The sequence below is a fragment of the Vicia villosa genome, linkage group LG7 (genome assembly GCF_029867415.1).
Source record: "Vicia villosa cultivar HV-30 ecotype Madison, WI linkage group LG7, Vvil1.0, whole genome shotgun sequence".
Classification (NCBI taxonomy): Eukaryota; Viridiplantae; Streptophyta; class Magnoliopsida; order Fabales; family Fabaceae; genus Vicia; species Vicia villosa.
This window is the reverse complement of record NC_081186.1, coordinates 6,612,304-6,636,944: the sequence shown is the minus strand read 5'-3', so window position 1 is coordinate 6,636,944 and position 24,641 is coordinate 6,612,304. Positions and strand designations below refer to the sequence as shown.

The window sequence follows — 24,641 nt, the reverse complement described above, 5'->3', positions numbered from 1 at the left end:
ATCCTAAACTATAACAGAAAAAACCTTGACAGCCTATACATCAATTTCTAGAAATTAAAATAAATAATAAAAGGCAAGATTAAAATAAAAATTAAATAAATAACGAAAATTAGATAAAATATTAACAGGCACGCGACAATCACAGATTGTTAAGATGAGAAGAGAAGATCGCGATGAAATCACAGTTTAAGAAAATTAGAGGTAAAAGTATAAGCCTAAAAGTAAAATGTTAGCCTAATAGAGAGAACACCAACCCTACAGTTAATGGACAACACCTACTAATGTGTGATTTTTTAGGGTTAAGGGAGAATGTTAGTGATAAAACCTAAATTTAATAATCATTATTAAACCTAAAATAATTAGCCTAAAATTAATTAAAACCTAATTTCTAAATTAAAGTTAACTAATTAAAAAACTAACTCTAATTACTAATGAAATTAACCTAATTAATTAATTATTAAAAATCTTAATTAAAGTATTTGAAACAAAAAAGAAAAAAGAGTTTAAAAAGAAAATGGAAAAAAATAGTTATAAAGAAAAAATAATAATAAAAAAAACATAAAAGAACCTGGGCGTTGGATTCTGTGTGGCTAGGCCTTGAGGGTCTATGGTGTGCTGGCGTTTAGGTTCCTTCGGATCTGGCCCAGGTGAGATTGTGCGGTTAGTGATTGAGGACGCATGGCGAGCCCTGGTGGACGCGCTGCATTGAATCTGTAAGCAAGAAAATGCAAATAAAATTGTTGCGAACACCTGGATTCGAACCCAGGTTTGTACTCTTAATAAGTCCATGCGCTGGCTATCTCAGCTATTGTTTTTTCTTTGCAATATAACCACACAAAATAGAGAAATATGTTAGTGCCAAGAAAATTGAAAAGTCAAAATATAAACCAGAGTGGGTCCCATGTACTCCATGCGCAGCCAATGATGAATGGGGGGAGAGTCTGCCAAGTTTGACCCACGAGTGAACACACGCCACGCCATCAGTCAAAGATTCCACCTTCCACGTCGCCGTCTTCAACCTCCGGACCTATGGAATTTGTTGCGAATTTTACTGCGGATTTACCTGCGGATTTTTCCGCAGGTAATTGTTTGCCATGGATGCCTTTTTGGTACCTGCGAAAAAACGTCAAATAGAATCACACAACCGCTCAGACCTCCTAATTTGAGGCTTGCGGATTCAATGGTGTCCTTGGTTTTGATTAAAATGACCCGTAGCTATGAGAACGATGACTCACCATATTTATGCCCTAACAATGGCACATTCGCACACCTGTATCAAACCTTCAAAATGATGGTTCTAAATGATCCAAAACATGAGTGTGAACATACAAAGATGCATAGTATTAATTAAAACGACATAGATTAAGAGTTTATGATCAAGAAAGATAAGCAAACCTGTGGAGCTCGTATATGATGGTCCGGACATGTTTAAGCTTGGATGATGTGTGGTACCAACTCCTGAGAACCTCGGGATTGTGAATGAGTGCTTGGTCTCGATCTAAAATTACTGGAACCCGAGTTTTACTCTTGGCCTAACTTTGGAGAAATTTTGAATCTTTATAGTCTCCTCTTGGAGGCAGCTCTGCGTGAATCCTTGTGTTGATTATATTGTAGTATATATAGAGAACACATTAGGTCAATTAAACTTGGAAAGAATTATGTGATGGAATATTTGGAAATATTGAAAAATATTTGATTGAAAAATCTCATAATAACTTGCTATTTCCACCCAAATCTTCTTCCAATCAAATATGAATGATTTTCTTGAGCTCCAAGAGTGCCTTTTGATTGGAGAAAGCTAATCATGCATCAATTAGATATTTACTTTATTATTTATTAATTTAAATTGAATAAAATCAAATAATAAATAAAATAAATGTTAAAGCCATGCACCACAAAATTTTATGACCCTCAAGGAGTTTCTTGGGCCTCCATATGATCCAAAATGAAGTCTCATGATTTAATTATTTATTTTTGGTATTTTACTTGATTTATTTGCCATTTAAATGAATAAAATTCAAATAAATAGAAATAAAAATGCCAAAAATATAAATATGGTGTTATAGACCCTTTTATGGATCATATATGTGCTTGAAATCCAAAACTTAGGCCCATTGGTTCAAAAGTGCAAAATTACTCAATTAGGTTTTGGTGCATCCCTTGAAATTCACCCAATTTGTATGCTTTATATCTCCATCAATTTTGATCATGTGGAGGTATTATCATACTTTCTAGAAAGCTCAAAGAGTCCTCTAAAAGCTCCTTTTGGTTTCATCTTCATTGAGTCTACCATGTTTATGTACCACTCTTTGAGAAAAAATGACTTTCTGTTGACTTTTAGAAAGACCTATAATGTATTGATCCATATCTCTTAAATGGTGCATTTTTAGTATTGGCCTGTGAGAGACAAAGTTGTAGAGAATTCAATTTCCTTCATAATGAGCTTTGGATGGGAAGTTTCTGATGTTCCATGTGAAAGTTATGGCTGGTCAAAGTTCAGTTGACTTTTAGGTCAAGAACCCTAATTTAGAAACTTTGAGTTTTGTTGATTTTGGAGCTTTCCTGGATGAATCATGATCAACTTTTGATCAAATGATGAATGTAACTTCAAAATATTGATGTTGACCAAAACTCCGGAGTTTTGACTGTGATTTGACCATAGTTGACTTTTAGGTCAAACTAGTCGCCTATTGACCATTTGAGCTGTTGATTGAGCAATCTTAAGAATCAGAGCTTGAAAATTAGCATGAGGATCATTTAAGGCATATTAGAGGCCATGAAGACCACTTGAGGTATCAGAAGCTGATTTTACTTTGAGAAGATCAAAACCCTAGTTTGAGGGTTGTTGTTTTAGGAGAGTGTACATTCAGTCAAGTCCTGAGCCTTTGATATTCGAAAGAGCTTGAGTTATGAAAATGTGGTGGGAAAATTTTGGGGTATGACAATGGGCTTCTTCCCTTCTTTTATGGGCAATCTCAATTCGACCAAGTCTCTCCCTAAACCAGGCATCTCATCATAGTCCTAGGCGAAACAATCTTTATTTTCTTTCAGTAGCGCAATGACTTTTGAATTTAGGGCTGGGTCCAATTTTGCGCTGATATATGTCACCCTTTTTCGACCCTCACCTCCAAGATTTACTTCTTCGAGTGGGTCTTGAGCTAACATCTTTATATTTGGTGCCATCGGATCCTTTTCGAACCCCAAAGGTTCCTCATCGTAAATTGCGTCTAATCTTTGGCCTGCTTCTTTGCTTTGAACCTGTTCGTCATGGATTGTATCGTCAGGTGGTTGTGGAATAAAGTGTATCCCAGGGCCTGGTACTTATGATTCCTCTTGTCTGGTTTCGACAGCCATGTTTGATAGTTCGGCTTCAAGAGCCGCTTTCCTTTTATTTTCGGCCATGTAAGCCGAAATGTTTTCGAAGAAAGATGACTCAGACATAATCAACGTCTTCTTCCCAGCCAGTTGGTTGTATTCCTGGTAATCTTTCGAAGGGTTCTGTCTCTTCTGGATCGTCCATTATTTCTCTGTTCCACTAGAATCCATTGGGGTGTAAGGATAAATAATACATAGCATTTTTATTTGGAGAGTATATGTCTTATGCTGCATGGCACAGCCCTATGTTGGCTAAATTTTTTTCGAAACTGGTTTTGTTGACTTGATTCACTTCAGCCATATAGTAACTTTGATCTCCTTCTATGTTTTCAACTATTCCATCTTCTCTCCAAATAGTTAACCTTTGATGCAAAGTCGAAGGTACGGCAACAACCCCATGAATCCACTCTCTTCCCAACAAAAGGTTATAATTCGCCTTTGCTGGTATTACCATGAACATAGTTGGCCTTGTGACTGAACCCACATTTAGGTTCACTTGGATAACTCCCAAGGTATGTCCTACTTTTTCTTCATAGTTGGACAAGACCATATTATGTGGCCTTATGTCAGTTTCGAACATACCAATCCTTTTCAACATGTATTGGGGCATTAGATTTACTGTTGCCCATCCATCAACTAAGACCTTGTTAATGCCCACATTTTCAATTTTGGCTCTTATGTAAAGGGGTTTCAGATGATTCCTCATACCTTGGTCAGGTCTTTCAAAGAATGCATTCTACTCTTCGACAGCCCCATTATTTAGTACATAGTAACACACTGGTCTGTGCTTCGCCATTTCTTCTTCGTCAGCTTCCTCGCAATCTTCGACTTCCGTCTCTTGGTAAAATTCGTGAGGAAGAACTGACACCACATTGCAGTTGAAGTTTATGGATGACACTCCGTCTGAATCGAAATCACTAGTCATCCTGTCGTCTTCTTTCCAAGGACTAGACTGCATCTTTTCTTCTTCTTTCTCATTTTCAGAACTGAACAATTTGCGTTCTATCGGAGGTTTGCTTGACTTTGCCCCCTGCAATGGGAATTTGGTGCTGCTGGATTCTCCAACATCCTTCGCCTTGGATTCCTTCTGGGCTTTCTTAATTCTCTAGTGTCTCCACCATTGAGATTTGGACATTGGGTTCCTACCTTTGTAATTCTCAAGCCTGTACATTTCTCGATTTGACGTCTGTAACTACTTTCTATAAGCCATTGTAGTTCGTCTACCTTGGTCCCAACTTCGCCATTTGTTATTCCCTGCACCAGCTTGTGTCCATCTATCCATGGGTACTTCTGCGGGGAGTCTGAATGTCACTCTGCGAGCCTTGGGATGAGGGCTATCAGGCCTTCTTGATGGTGTTCGATTGTCGAACACGTACATGTTGGGATTGACCCCTTGAACATCCCATCCTATAGAGAATGATATCCTTTCGAATGATTCCTCCATCAGATTATCATATACTGCCCCACACCTGGGACACATAGTGATTTCTGTCTTTGCCTTATGACATCGAACCAGGAAGCTTACAAGACTTTCTCCAGGCCTTGGGTAAACCTTCAACAACTGGTTTCCTTGCTTCTAGTGCCCCTGCATCTTGTTTCGTTGGGCCCTTTCGTAGTTAGCTTGGACCCTTTGATTCAACATAATCGAGCACATTGGACACATTAGCATTCGTCCAGCATTTTTCTCGTGACATCTCCAGAGGTAGTCTTTCAAGCTTTCATTTTCCCGTGGATTTCCATAGTTTCCTTTTTCTCTTTCTTTCACCAGACACTTCTCTAGTTCCTCGATTTCAGATAAAGGTTGCCCAACGTTCACCATATTGACTCCTGATGGGGGAACTTCAGAAATTCTTATCTGTTGGAGTTTCACCCTGAGGTCTTCAGTGGCCTCACTAGTTTTCTCCATAAGACCTTCAGTGGTCTTTGACTCGAATGACTCTTCAACATCAGTATTGAAGATTATATTATTGTTTAGGCTCTCAGTAGCCTGCTTTCCTGTCGAAATCATCTCCCATTCAGTGATGTCAGCTTCAGACACATCCACCATATTAATGTCGACTGGTTTAGCATAGTTGGTGTCAGCGACATTGAGGGGATCAACATCGACCTTCATGTGGTTCTTTCCTTTATCAGCGAACTTCAAACGACCATCCTTGATAGCATTTTGAATTAGATCCCTGAAAAGAAAGCATTGTGAGGTTTTATGGCCTAAAAATCCATGATATTTACAAAAACCTTGTTTCTTCCGTTGTTCCAATGGAGGAACTTTGGAATTGGGAGGCACTATCATCTGGCCATCTTTTACTAGTAAATTAAAGATTTTGTCACATTTAGTTATGTCAAAAGTGTATGTTTTCTTTGGGAATTTATCATTCTTGTCATTTTTGACATGATTTTTCCCATTAAAGGGGGTGAGTAGTTTACAAGAGTATGGAGGTGCTTCTTTTAATTTAGCTAACTTTATTTCGACTTCTTCGAAACTGTATGAATCTTCAAAGGTTTCACCTTCAGCATCTTCAGCCTCAATATATGCTACTCTCTCCTTCTTATGATTCTTATTCGCTCTGGCCTTCTCAACTTTCAATCGTTCAACTTGTCGAACTCTATCTGCCAACCGGGCTATATCTCTCAAATATTGAGTATCCAATTTCTTTCTAATTGAATAGTCCAAACTGCCTGCAGCCATTTCAACCAATTCATGTTCCGGAACAACTGTGAAGCATCTTGATTTCAATAAACGGAACATATTCAAGTAGTCATCTATAGGCTCTGTGAATTTCCTCTGAATGCTAGCCAACTCTTTCAGACTAATCTTGGTTTGTCCCATGTAGAATTGTTCATGGAACATCCTCTCCAAATGTGCCCAAGCGTCTATGGAATTTGGAGGTAAGGTGGTGAACCATGTGAAAGCATTTTTCGTTAGCGAACTAGAGAAATATTTAATTCTCAAATTTCCGTTGCCCGCCATCGGGCTATGTGTTCCGCAGTATCCCCTAAAAAATTTGTAAATTTGGGTACTTTAGTACCCCTTGGTAGTTCAGTTTGCAGAATATACTCTGCTACACGGGAGGTGTAATTTGGACATCGAAGTCCAGTATTAAGGCCATTATTGGCCATAATTCTTTCTATCAAGATGGTTAGGTTATTTTTTTTCGCCATATTGTCTCTCCTAACCCTGTGTAATACTTCATCTGGATGTTGGTCCCTATTAACTACGACTAGCCTAGGCTGCTCTTTGAGAACTTCTTGTTGACCAGTATTGGTCCTTCGGTTCTGATTTTCTAAATCTATCACTTGATTTCTTTCACCGGGTCTTTGCCTAGGTGGCAGGACCAAATCTTGAACAGGTGTCAAGATTGGTTCGTCTTCTCGAACGGATAGCCTGGTTATTCATTCGTCTAGTAGATGTTTGAGGGGCTCCAAAGAAATCAGCCATACGTCCTATTTGTGAAGATATCTTTTGGTATGTTTCTACATTATCCTGGTTAGTCTTGGCAATGTTTGTTATTAAGGGAGAAAAGATTGAACCCATTTCTCGAGCAAGGACACCCACCATATCGTGATTGCTAGCATCCATCTCGTTCCTAAATGTTGCTTGATTATTTGTAGTCAAGGTAAGCATTTGGCCTAATGGGCCTGGATTTTGTACACTTCGACCTACTGAACCGGCGTTAGGCGAAAATGTCGCCAGACCAGGTTGAGTATAAGTGGGTCCTGTGTAACATCCTATTTTTATTAGATTTTAATCAATTAAGATTATTTGATAATTGGTATTGTTTGTGTGTTTATTTAATTATTGTTTGAGTAATAATTATTTGATTTTGTGGTAATATGTTATTTAGCTAATTAATAAATGGTAGGATTTTATTAGAATTAGCTATTGGGCTTAATGGGAATTAGGAATGAGAATAGTGGATGGGTTAAGCCCAATGAGGTAATGAGAGTTAGAAGAGAATTTATGAGTTAACCTAAATTAGATAGAAAGATAGAAAGAAAAGTAGAGAAGAGAAAAGAGGCAAAAGAATAGAAGAGAGAAGAGAAGAGGATTGTAAATTTCTTGAAGTTAGAAGGAGAAATTCAAGAGGTAAGGGTTTGAATCCAAGTTCTTATAGTTACATGATTGGGTAATGTGTGTTGGAGTAATCTTTCATCTCTTCATTTCATATTTTTTTTTGGAAAAATGTTAGGGTTATGATAAAACAATGAGATTTTATGATTTGTTCATGTTTAATGTGTTGTATGAATGACCCATGGTTAGAAACATGATTAGGAACATCATACGTATGCCAATTTTTCTTTTAATTGATGTATGGATTGTGTTTGGGTTAATGGGTGTTGTATGATGGGAATGGGGAAGAAAAATGGTGATTTTCTGAGTTTTACGCAGCATAGGTCGACCTACACAGAGGCATGAGTCGACCTGAGCATCTTAAAACAACAGAAAATCCATTTTCCTTCAGCATGCGTCGACCTATAGGTTTTGTGAGTCGACCTATAGCATCCTTGCATCGACACATGATTCGACGAGCGCATACCCGAGAGAGATGGAAAACAGCAATGCGTCGACCTATGCTTTTCCTTGCGTCGACCTGCAGATTCCCTTTTTGGCAGATTTTTGTAAAGGCCGTAACTTTTGATCCGTAGCTCCGTTTTATGCGCCGTTCGAAGCGTTGGAAAGCTATTGTGATATTCTGTATGATAGTATAGGATTTAATTGCACTTGATTGATTAATTGTGACGATATTGTATGGAATAACATGTAATTGTCTTATGCATGTTATGTTTGTATGTGATATATAACAATTGTTGGAACACTTTGTGTAGATGTATTCATGATGTATGTGATTGGATATATGATGGTTGTTATGCCTTGTTGCAATTGTTAATTGTGTTTGTGAATGTTGTGTACAATTGGCGGATAATTCATAGTGTTGGATTATGGTGATATGCAGTAAGTTAAGATTGATGAGATAATCTTAATTGCATAAATTGTTGGTATTTATACATACATTCATAGCATGGTCGACTTTATGGTGGAAGCGGTGAAACTTGCGTTCACATGGTAAGAGACGTTGATCCTTGAATGGAAATAGGAGTAGAAGACGTGATCCTTAATTGGAGATAGGTGTATTGGCTTTGATCTTGTCCAGATCGGGAGCATGGCTTGGATTCTAAACAATGAATCGGAAAGCGGTGAAACATTGGACTCACATTGGGTACCACATGCATTGAGTCACATTTGTTGCATTTCGAGTCACATTGTGTGTTATGTGATTGTCTTGTATACATGTGATTTGTTTCGGAGTGATGATTGGTATATGATATGTGAATTGCTTAATTGAGAAGTTTGATGAATAGTAAAATGTATGCTTGTTTATGTTTACATTTCCCATTATTATGTTTTCTATAAGAAGTTGAATTCTCACCCTTCTGTTTGAATGTTATCCTTCGTTGATAACGTGCAGGTTCCGACGAGTAGTAGCTTGTCTGAGGATTTAGCCGAGGAGCTCCTGAGTTTGTTATTGGATTAGGTAGCGAGTCATATGCTCTGATCATGTAACACTTGGGGGGATTTTATTTAGACTTATGCTTATGTTTGGATATTGCTATTCCCTATGTTTTGTTGGATATTCGGATGTATTTGTTTGAGATCTTGGTTATGTTGTTTAAAGCTATGTGGCCAAGATTATGGATTTAAATGTTAATTCGAATTTGGTAGATGAATATAGTATGGGATATATTCATTGAAATTTTAATAGCAATTCAATTGTTTTCCGCAAGCGTTTATGCATAATGTATGAAAGCATGAGATATACATTTGTGTTACAAATATGATCTTGGCATATTAACAGTGTTGGATGTTTTGTTTTAGGTTTTCATTGTGATGAAAATAACATGTGACGCCCTTTTTCCTTTATGCATGCTTACTCTGCTTGATTGTATGATATATTTGGGGTTAGAAAAGGGGTGTTACATCCTGCACCTTGTAATCCCACCATATATGATGGTGGCATTCCATAAGGGAATCAAGGTCTCCAACTCTCGAATGATGACGATGGCCTTAGGGTATGTAATTGACTTGCAGAAATTATCGAAAAATGTGGTATTTCTGTTGTGCCTGTAAAGGGAGGCACGGTGGTCGAACTAGAGACTGGCATTGTCCCTGTTGGCACTGGTGTATTTTCGGGCATGGCCTGGGAACTACTTATGGCCGCAGACCCTGTCGAAGTGGGTATCTCCTATGCTTCTGGCATAGAAGTCGAAACATTTGTAGTACTTGCTGCTACTATTTTTGACCCTTGTGGGGGATCTTGATTTCCCCTTCCACTAGTCGAATTGACCATTTTCTTGTTGTACCTTCGTTTAGGAATCGGTTGCTCACTGTTGGTTAATTTACCGCTCATAAGGTTCATACAAGGTCTTGATATATTCTAAACAAAAATAAACAACAAATTAATGACAAACTTTTTGACACTGTCCCACTGGCCGTGCCAATTTGTTTATGGTGATTTCCGATAAACAACCGCTAGTCCTCCAAACTATAAATATACTTTGGTTACTCGCAAGATCGACTAGATTGATTCTAGGACATAGTCAAAGAGTTGTCTTTCGAGATAATTTAGTTCATATTTGTTGGTATTTTGTTTCGAAAACTTGGTTATGGTATGAACGTATAAATAACTTGCGAAATAAACTAACAAAGTACACAACTGAAAATAAACTGGTTATAAACGTAAATAGAACTTTGACGAAGATATTAAAGAAATGTAAATTTCATAAATGTAAAGTGCAAGAATGTAACAACTTATCGGAAGAAATAAAGACACTTGAATCAAAGGAAAGACTAGGTAAAAAAGTAAATGAAATTTAAAGATATTTCGATTCTGTAAATAGAAATACAAACAATTTAAAGTGTGGTGTCATACGTACATTTCTCAGCGAACTCTTTCTCTTAACACTTGATACTTGAGTGATTCGTACAAAATGAACACACTGAATCCTGATATTAAGACCCTTATTTATACTAATTCGACCCTAACAGTCCTACACTAACGAAATGTCACGTTGCCCACATGCATGCGTTTCGAATCCCTGGAGACAAGAAATGTATCGCATGAAATTAGGGTTCTTAGAGGGAGAACAAAAAAGATGGGGCCAATCTAATTTAATAGATATCAGTAATTTAAAAAAATTGGATAATATAATTAAAAATATTGGGTTGACTGAGTTAATGACGTGGCAGCATGTTGACTATTCCATGTCACCATTAAAACATGCCACATATGCAATTTTGGTGGGGGCTCAAAAATTGCCAGGAGTTTGTAAGTCTAAAAATTAAAAGGCTGAGTTTTGTAACAGGGAGTTCGAAAGTTCAAAATAATATAAATATGGGGTCAAAACTGCATTTAAGTGAAACTAAAAATTGTCATAGTATATAGGAGTATTAGTTTCCTAATACATTTATAGATTTTATTTTAAGGAAAAAAAAATCTAGAAACATCTGCTTGGGTTGGCTCAAAATTCAAAAACGAAAGAAACCGTTGGAGAGAAGAGAGAAGTATTATTATCTGGGAGTGATAAAGGAGGAATAGGGAGAGCGAAATTTGAAAAAAGCAGAAGAGCGGGCGAGTGAAATGAGTTCGAAAGAAAGCTGCAGAAGCGAACTTCGCATCGCAATTCGACAACTGAGCGATCGTGGTCTCAATTCCGCTTCCAAATGGTATAGCCAAAACTTCCAAACCCTAATCCCTCTCCACACTTTCATTTCTCTATCTCTTAATTTCATCATCACACTTTCAATATCTCTTAATTTCAGGGCATCGGAACAATTGGTAGGGATCGAGCAAGATCCATCCAAGTTCACCCCTTCCAATACCAGGTTTCAGCGTGGAAGCTCAAGTATTCGCCGCAAGTACAGAACTCATGAGGTCACCGCTACCCCCCCTGCCGGTGTTTCCTATGTTGTTACGCCTGTTATGGAGGAGGATGCCCTTGTTGACACTGATTTTTACCTTTTGGCTAAATCTTACTTCGATTGCCGTGAGTATAAGAGGGCTGCTCATGTTCTTCGTGATCAAATCGGACGCAAATCCCTCTTCTTAAGATGCTATGCTCTCTATCTGGTTTGTTTTCTTTTTGTGGGAATGTTTCTTGTGTTTGTTGGATTCCCTTTTTTTGGGTTATTTTGATATCTTGTCTGGATAACTGTTGAAGTTGGGGTGTTGCAAAGTTTACTTAATATATAGCAGTTTATGTTGTCTATAACCCCTTTATCTGATTTGAATTGGGTAAGAGTTATGATGAACAGGCACACCAACTGACATGTTATCTCTTCATGGTTACCTTGTGTTAAGTATAAGACGCGTGTCTCAAGTCTCAATAATGAATGTTTAGGGTTTCTACTTCAAAATGTGATTCAATTTGCTATGCTATTTTGGTGCTTTCAAATTAAGGAAGTACATGCCTCGAATAAATATTCCTGTCCATGCTAAGCTATCTTTTAATTTTGATAATTGTTGTTGGAAAGTAAGGTATGATTATATTAAACGTCACAACACAACCCAATATAAGTTAAAACCCGGGCTGTTGGCCTCAAAGCTGGGGTTTCTAATAAATGTATCCTATTAACATTTTGAGTAAACAGATGTCCGTTAAGTTGTGTATGTTATATGACAGTAATAGAGAATATGGGTATGTTTGGATGTAAGATTTTGGAGGGGAGGTGAGAGCTTACTTAAGAAAAAAATGAAGGACACTTCAGTATTTTTAAATAAATTAAGTGTGATTAAAGTATTATATGATCGTCTATCATGTTGTTCTTTCTACATTTTTAAAATATATGAGATAAATATCAAAATATATACTTAGTCCTCCAATACACAACTCCCAAACACGCCCTAAGTGACTTTCGTATATAAAACTTAAAAAGTATGTAGAGGTATCAGTTTAACAAGCCTTTATGAATTACCTTTTTAAGAAGAATAAGAAAAGGTTTCATACCAGAAGCAAACAGAAAATTAAAAATGAGATTAAAAGTATATATGCATGTTAAAGCACGCGTCCTCTTTCTAGTTATTTTTTAGCTCTTTCTGCTTGCAGCAGAAATATTGCATTTTTATTACGCAACATATGATTCTAAACCCACTACCAAACTCAGTAATTTCTTGTTACTTCTCTATTATTCTTGTAATGTGCTTTCTGTTTCCTAGACTGACTTCAGGTAAGACATTTCAGTTGTCATCTAATTCTAAACTCATTTTGAAGAGAATTTTTGTTGCCACCTAGTCTTATCATGTTATAGAACTGTCATAATGTGTAGAATTTTCTTAATATACTTTATTGTATCTTAACAGAAACTGTTAGTCATATTATATCCTTCCATGTCACTTGTTACTTTTCCCTTGACCTAAATAAAGACAATGCATTGAGCTCTGTCCCATGCTAATAGCACAGACAACTAATCTGACGCAGTGCATTTTTCTTCTAAATTTATGTACATAACATCCGTTTGAAAAATAACTTGAATGTTTTTAGTTTTTGGAGTTTCACATGTTTATAACTTTTCTGTGCTTCCTACAGGCAGGAGAAAAGCGAAAAGAGGAAGAGATGATAGAACTTGAAGGACCTCTGGGTAAGAGTAATGCCGGGAATCCTGAATTAGTTTCTTTAGAGAAGGAGTTATCTGCACTTCGCAAGAATGGCACAATTGATCCCTTTTGTTTGTACTTATATGGTATTATACTGAAACAGAAAGGCAACGAAAATTTGGCACGGACAGTTCTTGTGGAATCTGTAAATAGCTACCCTTGGAACTGGAATGCCTGGACTGAGCTGCAATCCTTATGCAATTCAGTTGATACCTTGAATAGTCTTAATCTTAATAGTCATTGGATGAAGGAATTTTTTCTTGCCGGTGTATACCAAGAGTTAAGGATGCATAGTGAGTCTCTGTTAAAATATGAATACCTACTCGGAACTTTTGGTTTTAGTAATTACATCCAAGCCCAAATTGCTAAAGTCCAGTACAGTTTGAAAGAATTTGATCAAGTTGAAGCTATATTTGAAGAACTGCTGAGGAATGATCCTTACAGAGTGGAAGACATGGATATGTACTCCAATGTGTTATATTCTAAGGAATGCTTTTCTGCTTTGAGTTACCTTGCCCATAGAGTATTCCTGACTGATAAGTACAGACCCGAATCTTGTTGTATTATTGGGAATTATTACAGTTTAAAGGGGCAACATGAAAAAGCAGTTGTATATTTTAAGAGAGCCCTTAAACTGAACAAAAATTATCTCTCTGCTTGGACACTTATGGGTCATGAGTTTGTAGAGATGAAAAACACTCCTGCCGCTGTGGATGCCTATCGTCGAGCTGTTGATATAGACCCGTGTGATTATCGTGCTTGGTATGGACTAGGACAAGCTTATGAAATGATGGGTATGCCTTTTTATGCGCTTCATTACTTCAAAAAATCAGTTTTCTTGCAGCCAACAGATTCTCGATTGTGGATTGCTATGGCTCAATGCTATGAAACTGACCAGCTCCGCATGCTTGATGACGCAATAAAGTGTTATAAAAGGGCATCGGAATGTAATGACAGAGAAGCAATTGCTTTGCACCAACTAGCAAAGCTGCATTCAGAGCTGGAACGCCCAGAAGAGGCAGCATATTACTATAAAAAGGATTTAGAGAGGATGGAAGATGAAGAGCGTGATGGACCTAACATGGTTGAGGCTTTGCTCTATCTTGCAAGTTATTATAAAATGCAGAAAAGATTTAAAGAGGCAGAGGTTTATTGTACTCGTCTTCTTGATTATACTGGCCCGGTGAGTCTATAATATTTATCTACACACAATTTATTTATTTATTAATAATAACTACACTCTCAATTTGAATCAATTTCGTACCAAATATTTAATGATCAAAATCATTCTTTCAGGAGAAGGAGACAGCAAAAAATTTACTCAGAGTAATGCGATCCTCACAATCTAGTTTCCCTTCATCGGATGTTGAGCACTTTCCTCCGTAATGTCTTTTGATTAAGTACTGGTGTTCTGTGCCACATTTTTCAATTTTGGTTTAGATTCATTCTCATACTTGGTGCTGCATCAGAATTCAGAACTAATGACAAACATGAAAATGATAAGAATCATTCTCATACTTTAATGCATGCTGCTATAGTAGGTAAGTATCATAGCTCATTTAAGTCCAAAGTGGTGATCTGGTTTGCAAGAACATGAGTCTGGGTAAACATCTCAGGATCAAAACAGAATATAATTAATTGTTCCATGTTTTTTTATTTAAAAATAGTTGTAGAATAGGACAAAACAGTAGAAACTATTTTCAATGACAAACTATCTAAAAGGACTTTCCCTAACTCTCCTCCCCCCTCTCTAAAAACATTAAAAAAAAAATTGTTTTACATTCATTATGCATTTACATTTTATCATATATGTAATACAGAGAGTTGTACTAAATTTTATATTTTTGTGTTATCTATTCTCTCAAACGATATGCAAGGCATACTTGTGTTGTCACTCAAAAACTTGTTTTATGTGTTCTACATGTATAATGTCTTTGAATCAAGCATTTCTAATGTGTGAGCTTGAGTCATGAATGAATAAATAAATTCACTGTTTATTTTTCCATTTCAATATTTTTTTAAACAGTGTAAGGATTGAATTTGAGAGGGAATGTGAATTATTTGATCATGAATCATGATCTGTGAAATAACTTTAGTGATTTTACTATAAAAAATTGGTAGCTCATCAAAATAAATTTTAAATAGTTTAAGTATATTATAAACTTGTTTCAATCCCTTTAAACGTTAAATATTTTTATATTCAATCGAAAAATATAACTATTTACATAATAAATATGAATCCACTTTATAAGAAATTGTACAGATGTCATTCTCATATCGACCTGACCGGTAGTATGTCCATTCTGCATAATAAGAATAATTTAATAGTAAAACTTATTCAATATGGTTTTAATGAGTAAACCGGGTTGAAGGATTTTATGAGGAAAAACTCATTTTGGCAGTAAATTCTTTCTTTCAATTACGGTAGCATGTAGTCTGTCGTAGGCTTATTTTTTAGGCCTGAGTATGACCTTATCGAAGGCCTGGTTAGCCTACATAAAAGCCTATTTGTTTTAGACACATGTAAATTAGCAATTAAAATAATGTTTAAATAGACAAACTTATTTTAACCTACCTATTAGCATAAGTTCAAGGAGACTATTTGTTTAAGAAAACTTATGAAAAGCAATGTCTCCTGCGGTTTCTCTCATGTGTGCCTCTCCTGTGTTTATATTGACCCTTAGATTAATCAAATGGATGAGAAATAAAAAGGTAAAAAGTACTATATTAAATGAAGAAGTAGAATAAATTGAAAAAGAAAGTAAGAATTCTTGATCGTTTTTTCCCCAAATTTCTCTGTTTATCACCGCACAAAAATTCTCAGGGTTCATCATCTTCAACAAATTTCTCGTCACTTCTCCCCCTTAGGATATCCAAGCCACTCCTTCGACGGCACACACGAAGTCGGTCTGATGAAAAATTTACGACGATACAAAAAGGATCTGGTGAACGATTTACAACGATACTAAGATGGCGACACAAAGATGATGGCGATGAACGATTTACGGCGATACGAAGAAGACACGGAGATGATGGCGATGAACGATTTACGGCAATACGAAGAAGACACGGAGATGATAGCGACACAAAGACACTGAACCTCATGCCAAAAGATGGATTTACGGTGACACGAAGATAGGGATTACGACAACATGGAGACGGCGATTTACTAATCCAAATGAATTTCCTGCATCATAATTTTATGCAAGTGTTGATTTTAATATGGGGATGAGCTGCATCGTTAGTTTATGTTTGTGTCCTGTATCATCAGTTTAATCCCAAATTGTTTTCCTGCATCATAAGGGATGATCTGCTATCAACTCAAAACACATGTTGTTTTGGATGAGACTCAAATTGACCAAAATTAGTGCAAATAATGAAGCTACTGGTGCAAATATAACTCAGAACACACAGAAGTTTCGACGAAAGAAAGACGTCTGCATTCAACGAAGGCGACCTTAAGTGTTACTACATATCATTCTACAACAAATTTAATTGATCATTGTTGTTCTAAAATTGTGTCATTAGTTATACTTCTGGTATATTATATGTAATAATGCCAAAATGATTTAATGAAATTTTGGTATTCTCATACTTTAATGGTTACTTTAATGGTTATTGATATGCTATGATTGGTACTGATATGGTCCTCAATTGAGTTTATTGGTTGTATTTATAGATTTCTTTTGCTTTTTGGAGTAATGGTACTGATATATAACATAAAGTAAAAATACAAACCAAAGTACTAATAGCAAAAACCAAAATATAAATCAAAATACTACAAACCAAAATAACATGAATTGTTTTACTTACATTATGATATATGTTTGTACTTCCATAGTTACATCATGTACTGAAGTGCAATCTAAATTAGCACAAAATACTACAAACCAAAATTACCACAAATATTTTTCTTTGTACTGATATGCTTGGCACTAATATAATACAAACCATATTTTCCTGTACTGATATGCTTGGCACTAATATAATACAAACCAAAATACTATAAACCAAAATAATACAAACCAAAATATAGTTAACATGTTGCAGCACTAATATGCTTGACACACTGATATAGTTAACTTGGCACTGGTATAGTTAACTTGATGCAACACTGTTATAATTAAAGCTATAGTGTCCAAAATATATACTTGCTTCATATCTTCATGAATTTGTCAATGCTGTGACATCCTCATCAAAGTTTCCCTACAATTGACAATAACATATGAAATTTTACATAAATAAAAAGTGACATCATCAATAACCCAATAAAAAATTTACCATCAATAAGAAGTAAAAATAATATAGTTGTTTAAATTTACCATCAATAATCTAGTAAAACTAGTCACACCAAAATGACTTAAACTGTCATTGCGGAAAGTAGATGCACTTGTATTAGAAACATCGGGTTGAACTTGTCTTTCTGAACCACATATGTCGCCATCTTTTTCTTTCATGGTAAGTTGGTCTTGTATCTTTTTCTTTCTTTTGGGAATTTGACGTTCTACCCAACCTTTAAGACGCTTTGCACCTTTTTTTCCTTCTCTTTTTTTGAAGCCTTTTGCTTGTGAAGAGCCATCGTTCCTACTTGAAATCTCTTTAAATTTAGAAAAAAAATCATCCACTTGAGAGATACTTGTTGGATTATTTTGAAACTCTAGTATGTGCTTGTTCAACTCATTAGCAACTTTGCACAGAAACTTGGACTTTTACAAGCTTCATTGGCAATCCTAATAAGGAGAGGGCATATCTCCCTGTAGCGTTCTACTGCAGATAGATGAACATCTTCTACCACATTTCTAACACTGACATTAGATAAACTTTCACTTCTCGCTAATTTTGTCCATCTTTTTAAGATATAATGTTCGGGTACTGATTTGATATTCATATGAATAAAAAATCTTAGACAATGACAATAAAGTATGCCAAAACTTTCAAACTTACGACAAGAGAAATAAATTGAATTCTTTTCCAAATCAAATGAAACTCGCCACTCTTCCACGCCACTCTCCATGACAATAACATACCCAACTAACGGTGCTTGTATATTAATGTTTTTCACAGAACATGCTTCAAACAACCCATACTCGTGTTGAAATTGATCAAAAATAGTGGGAGTATAAAGCTTAGACACTTGTTGTAAGATACTTGAATATGAGTTCTTTAGTCTCGGAATCTTTTGGCGCGCTTCATATTCACACTTCAATTCATTGTGTCGTTTTTCTTCTACAACATCCTCAAACCGTTTAAAAAATTTGATAATATCCAAGTTCACATTCATAAAATTTTTAATATCTGCATTCACACTTTCACTAAGTTGAGTGCTTCTCATTCCTAATGTAAAAACCTTTTTCATGTAACATGATGCCCATTTTTCCTTTATAGTGTACACTCTTTGCAACCAAGTGTTTTCCTTTACATCATACTTCACAATGAGAGTTCCCACTCTTCTTCAAATTTCTCTTCGCTTTCATATCCATACATGCACTTCTTGAAGTCAGTAAGAAAAAAAGACTCACCTTTCATTAAATTGCCTAAGTGCTTAATGCCATTTTGCATCAAATGCCAAGTACATAAGCCATGGTAAGCTTTAGGCATGACCTCACTTAGAGCTTTTGCCATTGTATGGTCTTGATCAGTAAAAACTGTTTGAGGCATTTTTTGCTTATGCGCCTCTAAAAATGTATCAAAGAGCCACTTGTATGACTCTATTGTTTCTTTATACAACAATGCATCCCCAAAAATTACCGCTTTTCAATGGTGGTTAAATCCTGAGAACACGGCAAGTGGCCTATGTGAAGTATTTGTGCAATATGTTGAATCAAGAGAAATTACATCACCAAAATACTCATAATCAGTCACCATACTTGCATCTGCCCAAAACACATTAGTGATTTGATCTTCAACATCCATTTGGTATGCATGATAAAAGGTTGGATTTTCTACCAACTTTCTTCGAAAGTATTGCAATAAATAACCAACTTCCCCGTGTATCATACCCGTTTCCCTTTTTTTCCGGAGATAATTCTTTTGATCAAGACGAGTAAATCCCAAATTAGTTCTACCTCCCACTTCCTTACTCATTAAATCAAATGATTTTCTTTGTTGTAGTCTAGCATCATCTGCTAGATCAATTTGTTGGCCTTGAAATTGAGATATTTTTCTTTGAGATGCCAACATATGAGTTGTTTCTGGTAGATGTAAAATATGGTTATGCTCCTCCACAAAATCAACAACCATAAATTTTCCATCCATATTCTTTATGCCTAACCTTGATTGACAATTTTTCCTAGTCTCCGGTCTCGGATTTATAGTCTTATAATCTCGTTTATCTGGTTTTCGCAAACCTTCTTTACAACAAACAAACTTGTAAGAAGTAATAATACCATTTTTGTTCTTGTGTGAATATTGTTTCCTCACTCCAAATCCAACTTTTCCACCATAATCAACCCAAAATTTCCAAGCATCTTCAATACTGTCAAAAACCATGTCAAGCTTTGGTTTCCAATCTTCTTGCATCTTGCATAAAAGTCCTGCATTTTATTTTATCGAATAAGCAATAAAAACAATCATTTTATAATTTGTTGAATAATCCTTATAGATAAGATATTTAAAAAACGTTTGCGGCATAATAGTATCAGTAGAATCCCGTTAAATCAACTCAATTGATAGTTGTGCAAGGACATCACGTGTAAGGTTGCGGATTTGAACCCGTGACAACTCACTTGTTCGACAAATGTCGATACTAATATCGTTATCACTACAATCAGTGTCACGATATCTACACTGGCGAAAATCGAGAAAGTGTTTACGCAAATGCACCCGATTTTTAAAACTCTAAATAACTTCAATATCTACACAAATATTTGTTGTCATTTAGCCTATTTAAGAGTTGAGAAATTTAAAAAAAAAAATACTAACCTTGTTGATCCAGTATTAATGGTGGAGCAATTTCTTCATGAAAATGTTTGATGAAAAATGTTGTGTATGAGTAAAGTTATTTGGTGGTAGTTAAAACACAGATACAGTCTAAGCAAATTCCCGCGCAAACAAAATAAAAAAAAGGCTAATATGTATTCTCTCTCTTCTGTGTCATTTTTTAAATATTTTAAATCTTCATATTATATCAACCGTTGGATTATGGACTGGAGAGATGGCTGAATGAAACAAGGCAGGAGATGATCATTTTCCATGGTTTTAATGAGTAAACCGGGTTGAAGGATTTTATGAGAGGAAAAACTCATTTTGGCAATAAATTCTTTCTTTCAATTACGGTAATTAGGGATGGAAATAGGCTGGGCCGAGTTAGGCTTTGCCAAGCCTAAGTCTGACCTGTCAAAAAAATTAAAGCCTAAGTCTGGCCTGTAGTCTGTCGTAGGCTTATTTTTTAGGCCTAAGTATGGCCTTTTCGAAGGCCTGGTTAGCCTACATAAAAGCCTATTTGTTTTAGACACATGTAAATAAGCAATTAAAATAATGTTTAAATAGACAAACTTATTTTAACTTACCTATTAGCATAAGTTCTAGGAGACTATTTGTTTAAGAAAACTTATGAAAAGCAATGCTCATCTGGTGTTTTCATCTTATTTTCACAAGTTCTTCAAGACAACCAAGTTTTATTTGTGTATTTTAATTTAAAGTACAAAACATAACATTGTGATCATGAAAAAAGTGTTCATATTTATTTAAATAGGCTGCCCTGATAGGCTTAAAAGACTTTTTTTAGGGCCTGAGGCATAGCCTTTTTAACTAAATAGGCTTATAAAGAAGCCTAGGCCTATTCTATTTAAAAATAATGTGTGGCCTGGCCTTATCGGCCTGGCCTATTTCCACCCCTAATGGTGATATCAAGAATGCGATTCGAGACAATTCATTTTGCGTCAAACTTAAAATCTTCTTTATGGTGGAGAGACTTGAGGGATTTGTTGGGTTTTTGGAATGCTGCAAGTAATTGGTTTGGTAAAAGCTTTTCGTGTGAACTAGGGAACTGTGGTGATATTAACTTTTGGAGGGACTATTGGATTAGTACAGAGCCATTGTGTTTGTAATTTCCTATGTTGTTTCAGAGTTTACATCAACTAAGTTTAAGAATTAGTGAGGTTGGCTCAAGGGTGCAGAATTCCTGGTCTTGGATTGTCAGTGCAATGAATCGGTTTCGAGTTTCGTTGCAACAGAACGTGAAAATCCCAACACAATTCGGCAGCATATTGTTCCTTTTGTGGCAGTGGCGAATCTGTTTGTTTGGTGGAACGATTCAAATGGTTTCTCAGTTAAATCTGCATATTCTAGATTGTATTTTTGCATTGAGCAAGATTTCCAGCCGTGTGAAGATTTGAAGATGGCTTTAAAGTTTGTTTAGAAATCCCTTACGCCTTATAATATTCAGGTGTTTGCGTGGAGGCTTCTCTTAAATAGATTTCAAACGAGGGACAAGCTTGTAAAGAGGGGAGTTTTATCAATTGTTCACATCCTTGTTTGCTCGTTATGTCTTGGCTCTGAAGAATCTCATTGTCATCTTTTTGTTGAGTATTTTGTAACCGCTTGGGTTTGACTATTATTTTTTATTGGAAAAGGGTGAGTAATATTGATTTTCCTCTTTAACATTATTAATCATGTGTTATTGTATAATACTGTAATAAGGGGGGAGAGCAAAGAGAAATTGTAGGATTCTCATTTGGTTAGCTGTGGTGAGAGCTGTTTGGTTAATTAGAAACAATACGTTATTTAATGGTGGGACGAAAGGGAGTTATGACATAGTTATAATGGCCATATCTTTAGCTATGGGTTGGCTTAGTGCTAGATCGAATGGTTAACTTGCTCATTCTAAAGCTGTTGAGATGTCAAATCCAGTAGAGTTTTTGAGGTAGTTATGACTTTACTCTTTCTTTTATATTCGGGTTGAGTATCTCTGATGCTCGCTTTTAATACAATCATTTTGCTTATTATAAGGATATTGTGTAATTTCAAATATTTATTGAATTACTGTGAGAAAATTAGTTTCATACGTTTTTCCTATTTACTGAATGACTTACAGTTATGTTTTCTGATTTGTATTTTGTTTTCTCGAAGAACTTGTTGGTAAGTTATCCGATTTGTATTTTGTTTTTTTTCTCTATCGGATAACTTTGTATAATGTTATCCAATGAATTCCATTTTATGTATCAGATTACTTAATTGTAAGTTATCCTGTGAATTCTATTTTGTGTACCAAATTACTTAATGGTAAGTTATCCAGAAGTCTATTTTTTTAAATAATTCTTTATGTCGCATCTATGAAAGCCCCTTTACAGATAAGTGATAAAAATTAATATGTGTAGATACCTCTGATGCAATCTCAACTACACAAAGATTCAATACATGAGAAGAGGTGATATAGTGGATTAAGGAGGTTAGAATAAGAAATATAGTAACTATTATCGTCATTCATTCTGATACCGAAACATGTAAGAGAAGGAAAAACAACAAAGTAATATTTGGTTGTGATAAAGGTAGAAAATACAATGAACTAGATAATGTAACACAAAGTGCCACTACAAAAGGATTTAAAATAATAAAAAATCAGAAAAAATAAAATATATTGGATCCAATGTTGTGAGGTACACCATATGGAGATGCATTCACACGTGCGCAGCCTTTCGATCATCTCATTAATGTGTTGTCAAAATCTCAGCATAGGGCGCATCATAGACTTTAGTCAAGTGAATCACACATAACATAAAAAGGTCAAACATATCAGAACCCTTAGATCTCACAGATCCAACGCTCAAAATTCAATTTGAGACCAACACCGCCTTTGCACTTTCCGGTCATCTTCTCCATCCAAGCTTCGTTGGAGAATCCACCAAAGGAATTCATAGGTGCTCTAACCACCACAGTTAGACTCGTCCGGTCATTTCTAAACCAACTATAACCTCAAAACAAATTTATAATTGAAGAACAAGGAGAATCGAAGGAAAAAAGTTTGAACTCAAAAAACCTCATATCATCGGTTCTTAACAAAAACTCAATGAAAATGAAAACCAACGATTGCAATAGCATCAGTGAACCAAGGGCTAGAGATTAGTATAAGATTTGAAGCCAAACAAAGCCTCTGACTACCTGTTAGGAGTAGCTACGATTTGCTCTGAAACTGGACTTGGTATTGATGATTCAATGGATGATTTGCTTCCCTTTTGATGTGGTTAACTTCACAATGTTACCAGGAAACTGTTTTGAATGTTGAATTTGGCTTGAGAGAGTGTGAATTCACGAAACTGATTTGAAAGAAATGAAGAAAAATTGAGAGTGAGAAAGAGGTTTCTTGGCTCTCTAAAGCTTGGTAAATGATGAGGACTGAGTGTCTTTTTATAGGAGAATTAAATAGGATCAAAAGGAAGGGTGAATGATGCAATTTTAGTGGAAATCGTGTGGCATCCGTGGATGAGAAAAGTGTGACTTCATGAGCATCAAAACACAATAAATCAATTGATTTATGAGTCGTTTTATACTTTGGACATGTGCTAAACTTGATTAGACACGAAAATAAAGCTTAATTTGGATTGCAACTTAATTTAAGTTGATTTCAAAATCTGATTATAAAGGAAACTTCAGTTACAAGTCACCAACTTCAAATCCATGGGGCATTCAAGGTAGGAAGCTTTATGATCTCATTCTTTTTGCATTTGAAATATCTTGCTACAAGGTTTACAATGTGCGAAGAAAGCTTCAATTTGGATTATTGAATCAAGAGTTATTGCTTCTCCAAGTGGAGAAAAAATATGCACCAAACACTTAAACCCTTTGGCCTTGAGGTCAGCTTTGCAAGAGAAAGTTAAAGTTGCACCATTTGGCCTTGAGGGCAGTTTTGCACACAAGATATGCCTTAAACCCTAGACATCCAACCATGACCTATAATGTTTTTCATTCTTTCATGATCTTTGTTAGGATATTGGTTTGGGCCTTAGTCCAAACCAAATAAATAGAAGTTTGCTTAATTAGTATTCCCCATATAAATAGGAGTGACTTAAAGGATTTAACCGATTCTTCCAATCTTCCCATTCTCAATTCAATTGCGTTAATTCTCTCAACCATTCCTTCCCCCAACACTTCTTCTTTTGCAATCATCTTTGAATGACACAAATGTGGCACCTCGACGAATCCGGTAGGTCGGACCAATTGATAGAACAGAGGAAAGGTAGAATAGAATGGATGTCTTGACATTTCACACTTTCTTTCACATTCAAAGGATCCAGATCATTATGTAAATTCTTAATGGCTTATTACTGCCTATAAATATGATGGATATAAGCTTTCTTATAAACTAAAAACAACTCCTATTTATATGGGGAATACTAACTAAGCCAATTCCTATTTATTTGGAGAATAAAAACTAACTAACTGAGCTACTCCTAATCATTTGGGGAATAAAAACTAACTAATTGAGCCAACTCCTATTTATTTGGTTTGGACTAAGGCCCAAACCAATATCCTAACAATCTTCCACTCATATTTTGCTCTTTAACTTCAAAGATGGATTAAATTAGACTCACTTAAGATTACTATGAAAAAATAATGGGCACAAGATAATAACAATTGAGCAAGTAATGATCTTTTGAAGTTGACACACAATTTCTTGAACCT

The 24,641-nt window shown here is 35.6% G+C and overlaps 1 protein-coding gene and 2 pseudogenes across 1 annotated transcript; 1 reads left to right on the top strand and 2 right to left on the bottom strand.

The window, feature by feature from the left end:
* The first annotated feature begins 10,865 nt into the window (after positions 1 to 10,865).
* On the top strand, positions 10,866 to 14,580 carry LOC131616926 (anaphase-promoting complex subunit 8-like). Its single transcript, XM_058888361.1, has 4 exons — positions 10,866 to 11,095; positions 11,192 to 11,498; positions 12,955 to 14,205; positions 14,319 to 14,580. Exons 1-4 carry the CDS (start codon positions 11,010 to 11,012, stop codon positions 14,406 to 14,408), a joined length of 1,734 nt encoding a protein of 577 aa, XP_058744344.1. The 5' UTR covers positions 10,866 to 11,009; the 3' UTR covers positions 14,409 to 14,580.
* A 2,606-nt stretch (positions 14,581 to 17,186) lies between these two features.
* On the bottom strand, positions 17,187 to 18,378 carry LOC131618625 (protein FAR1-RELATED SEQUENCE 1-like; annotated as a pseudogene).
* A 71-nt stretch (positions 18,379 to 18,449) lies between these two features.
* Positions 18,450 to 19,541, bottom strand: LOC131618624 (protein FAR1-RELATED SEQUENCE 5-like; annotated as a pseudogene).
* Positions 19,542 to 24,641: the final 5,100 nt, after the last annotated feature.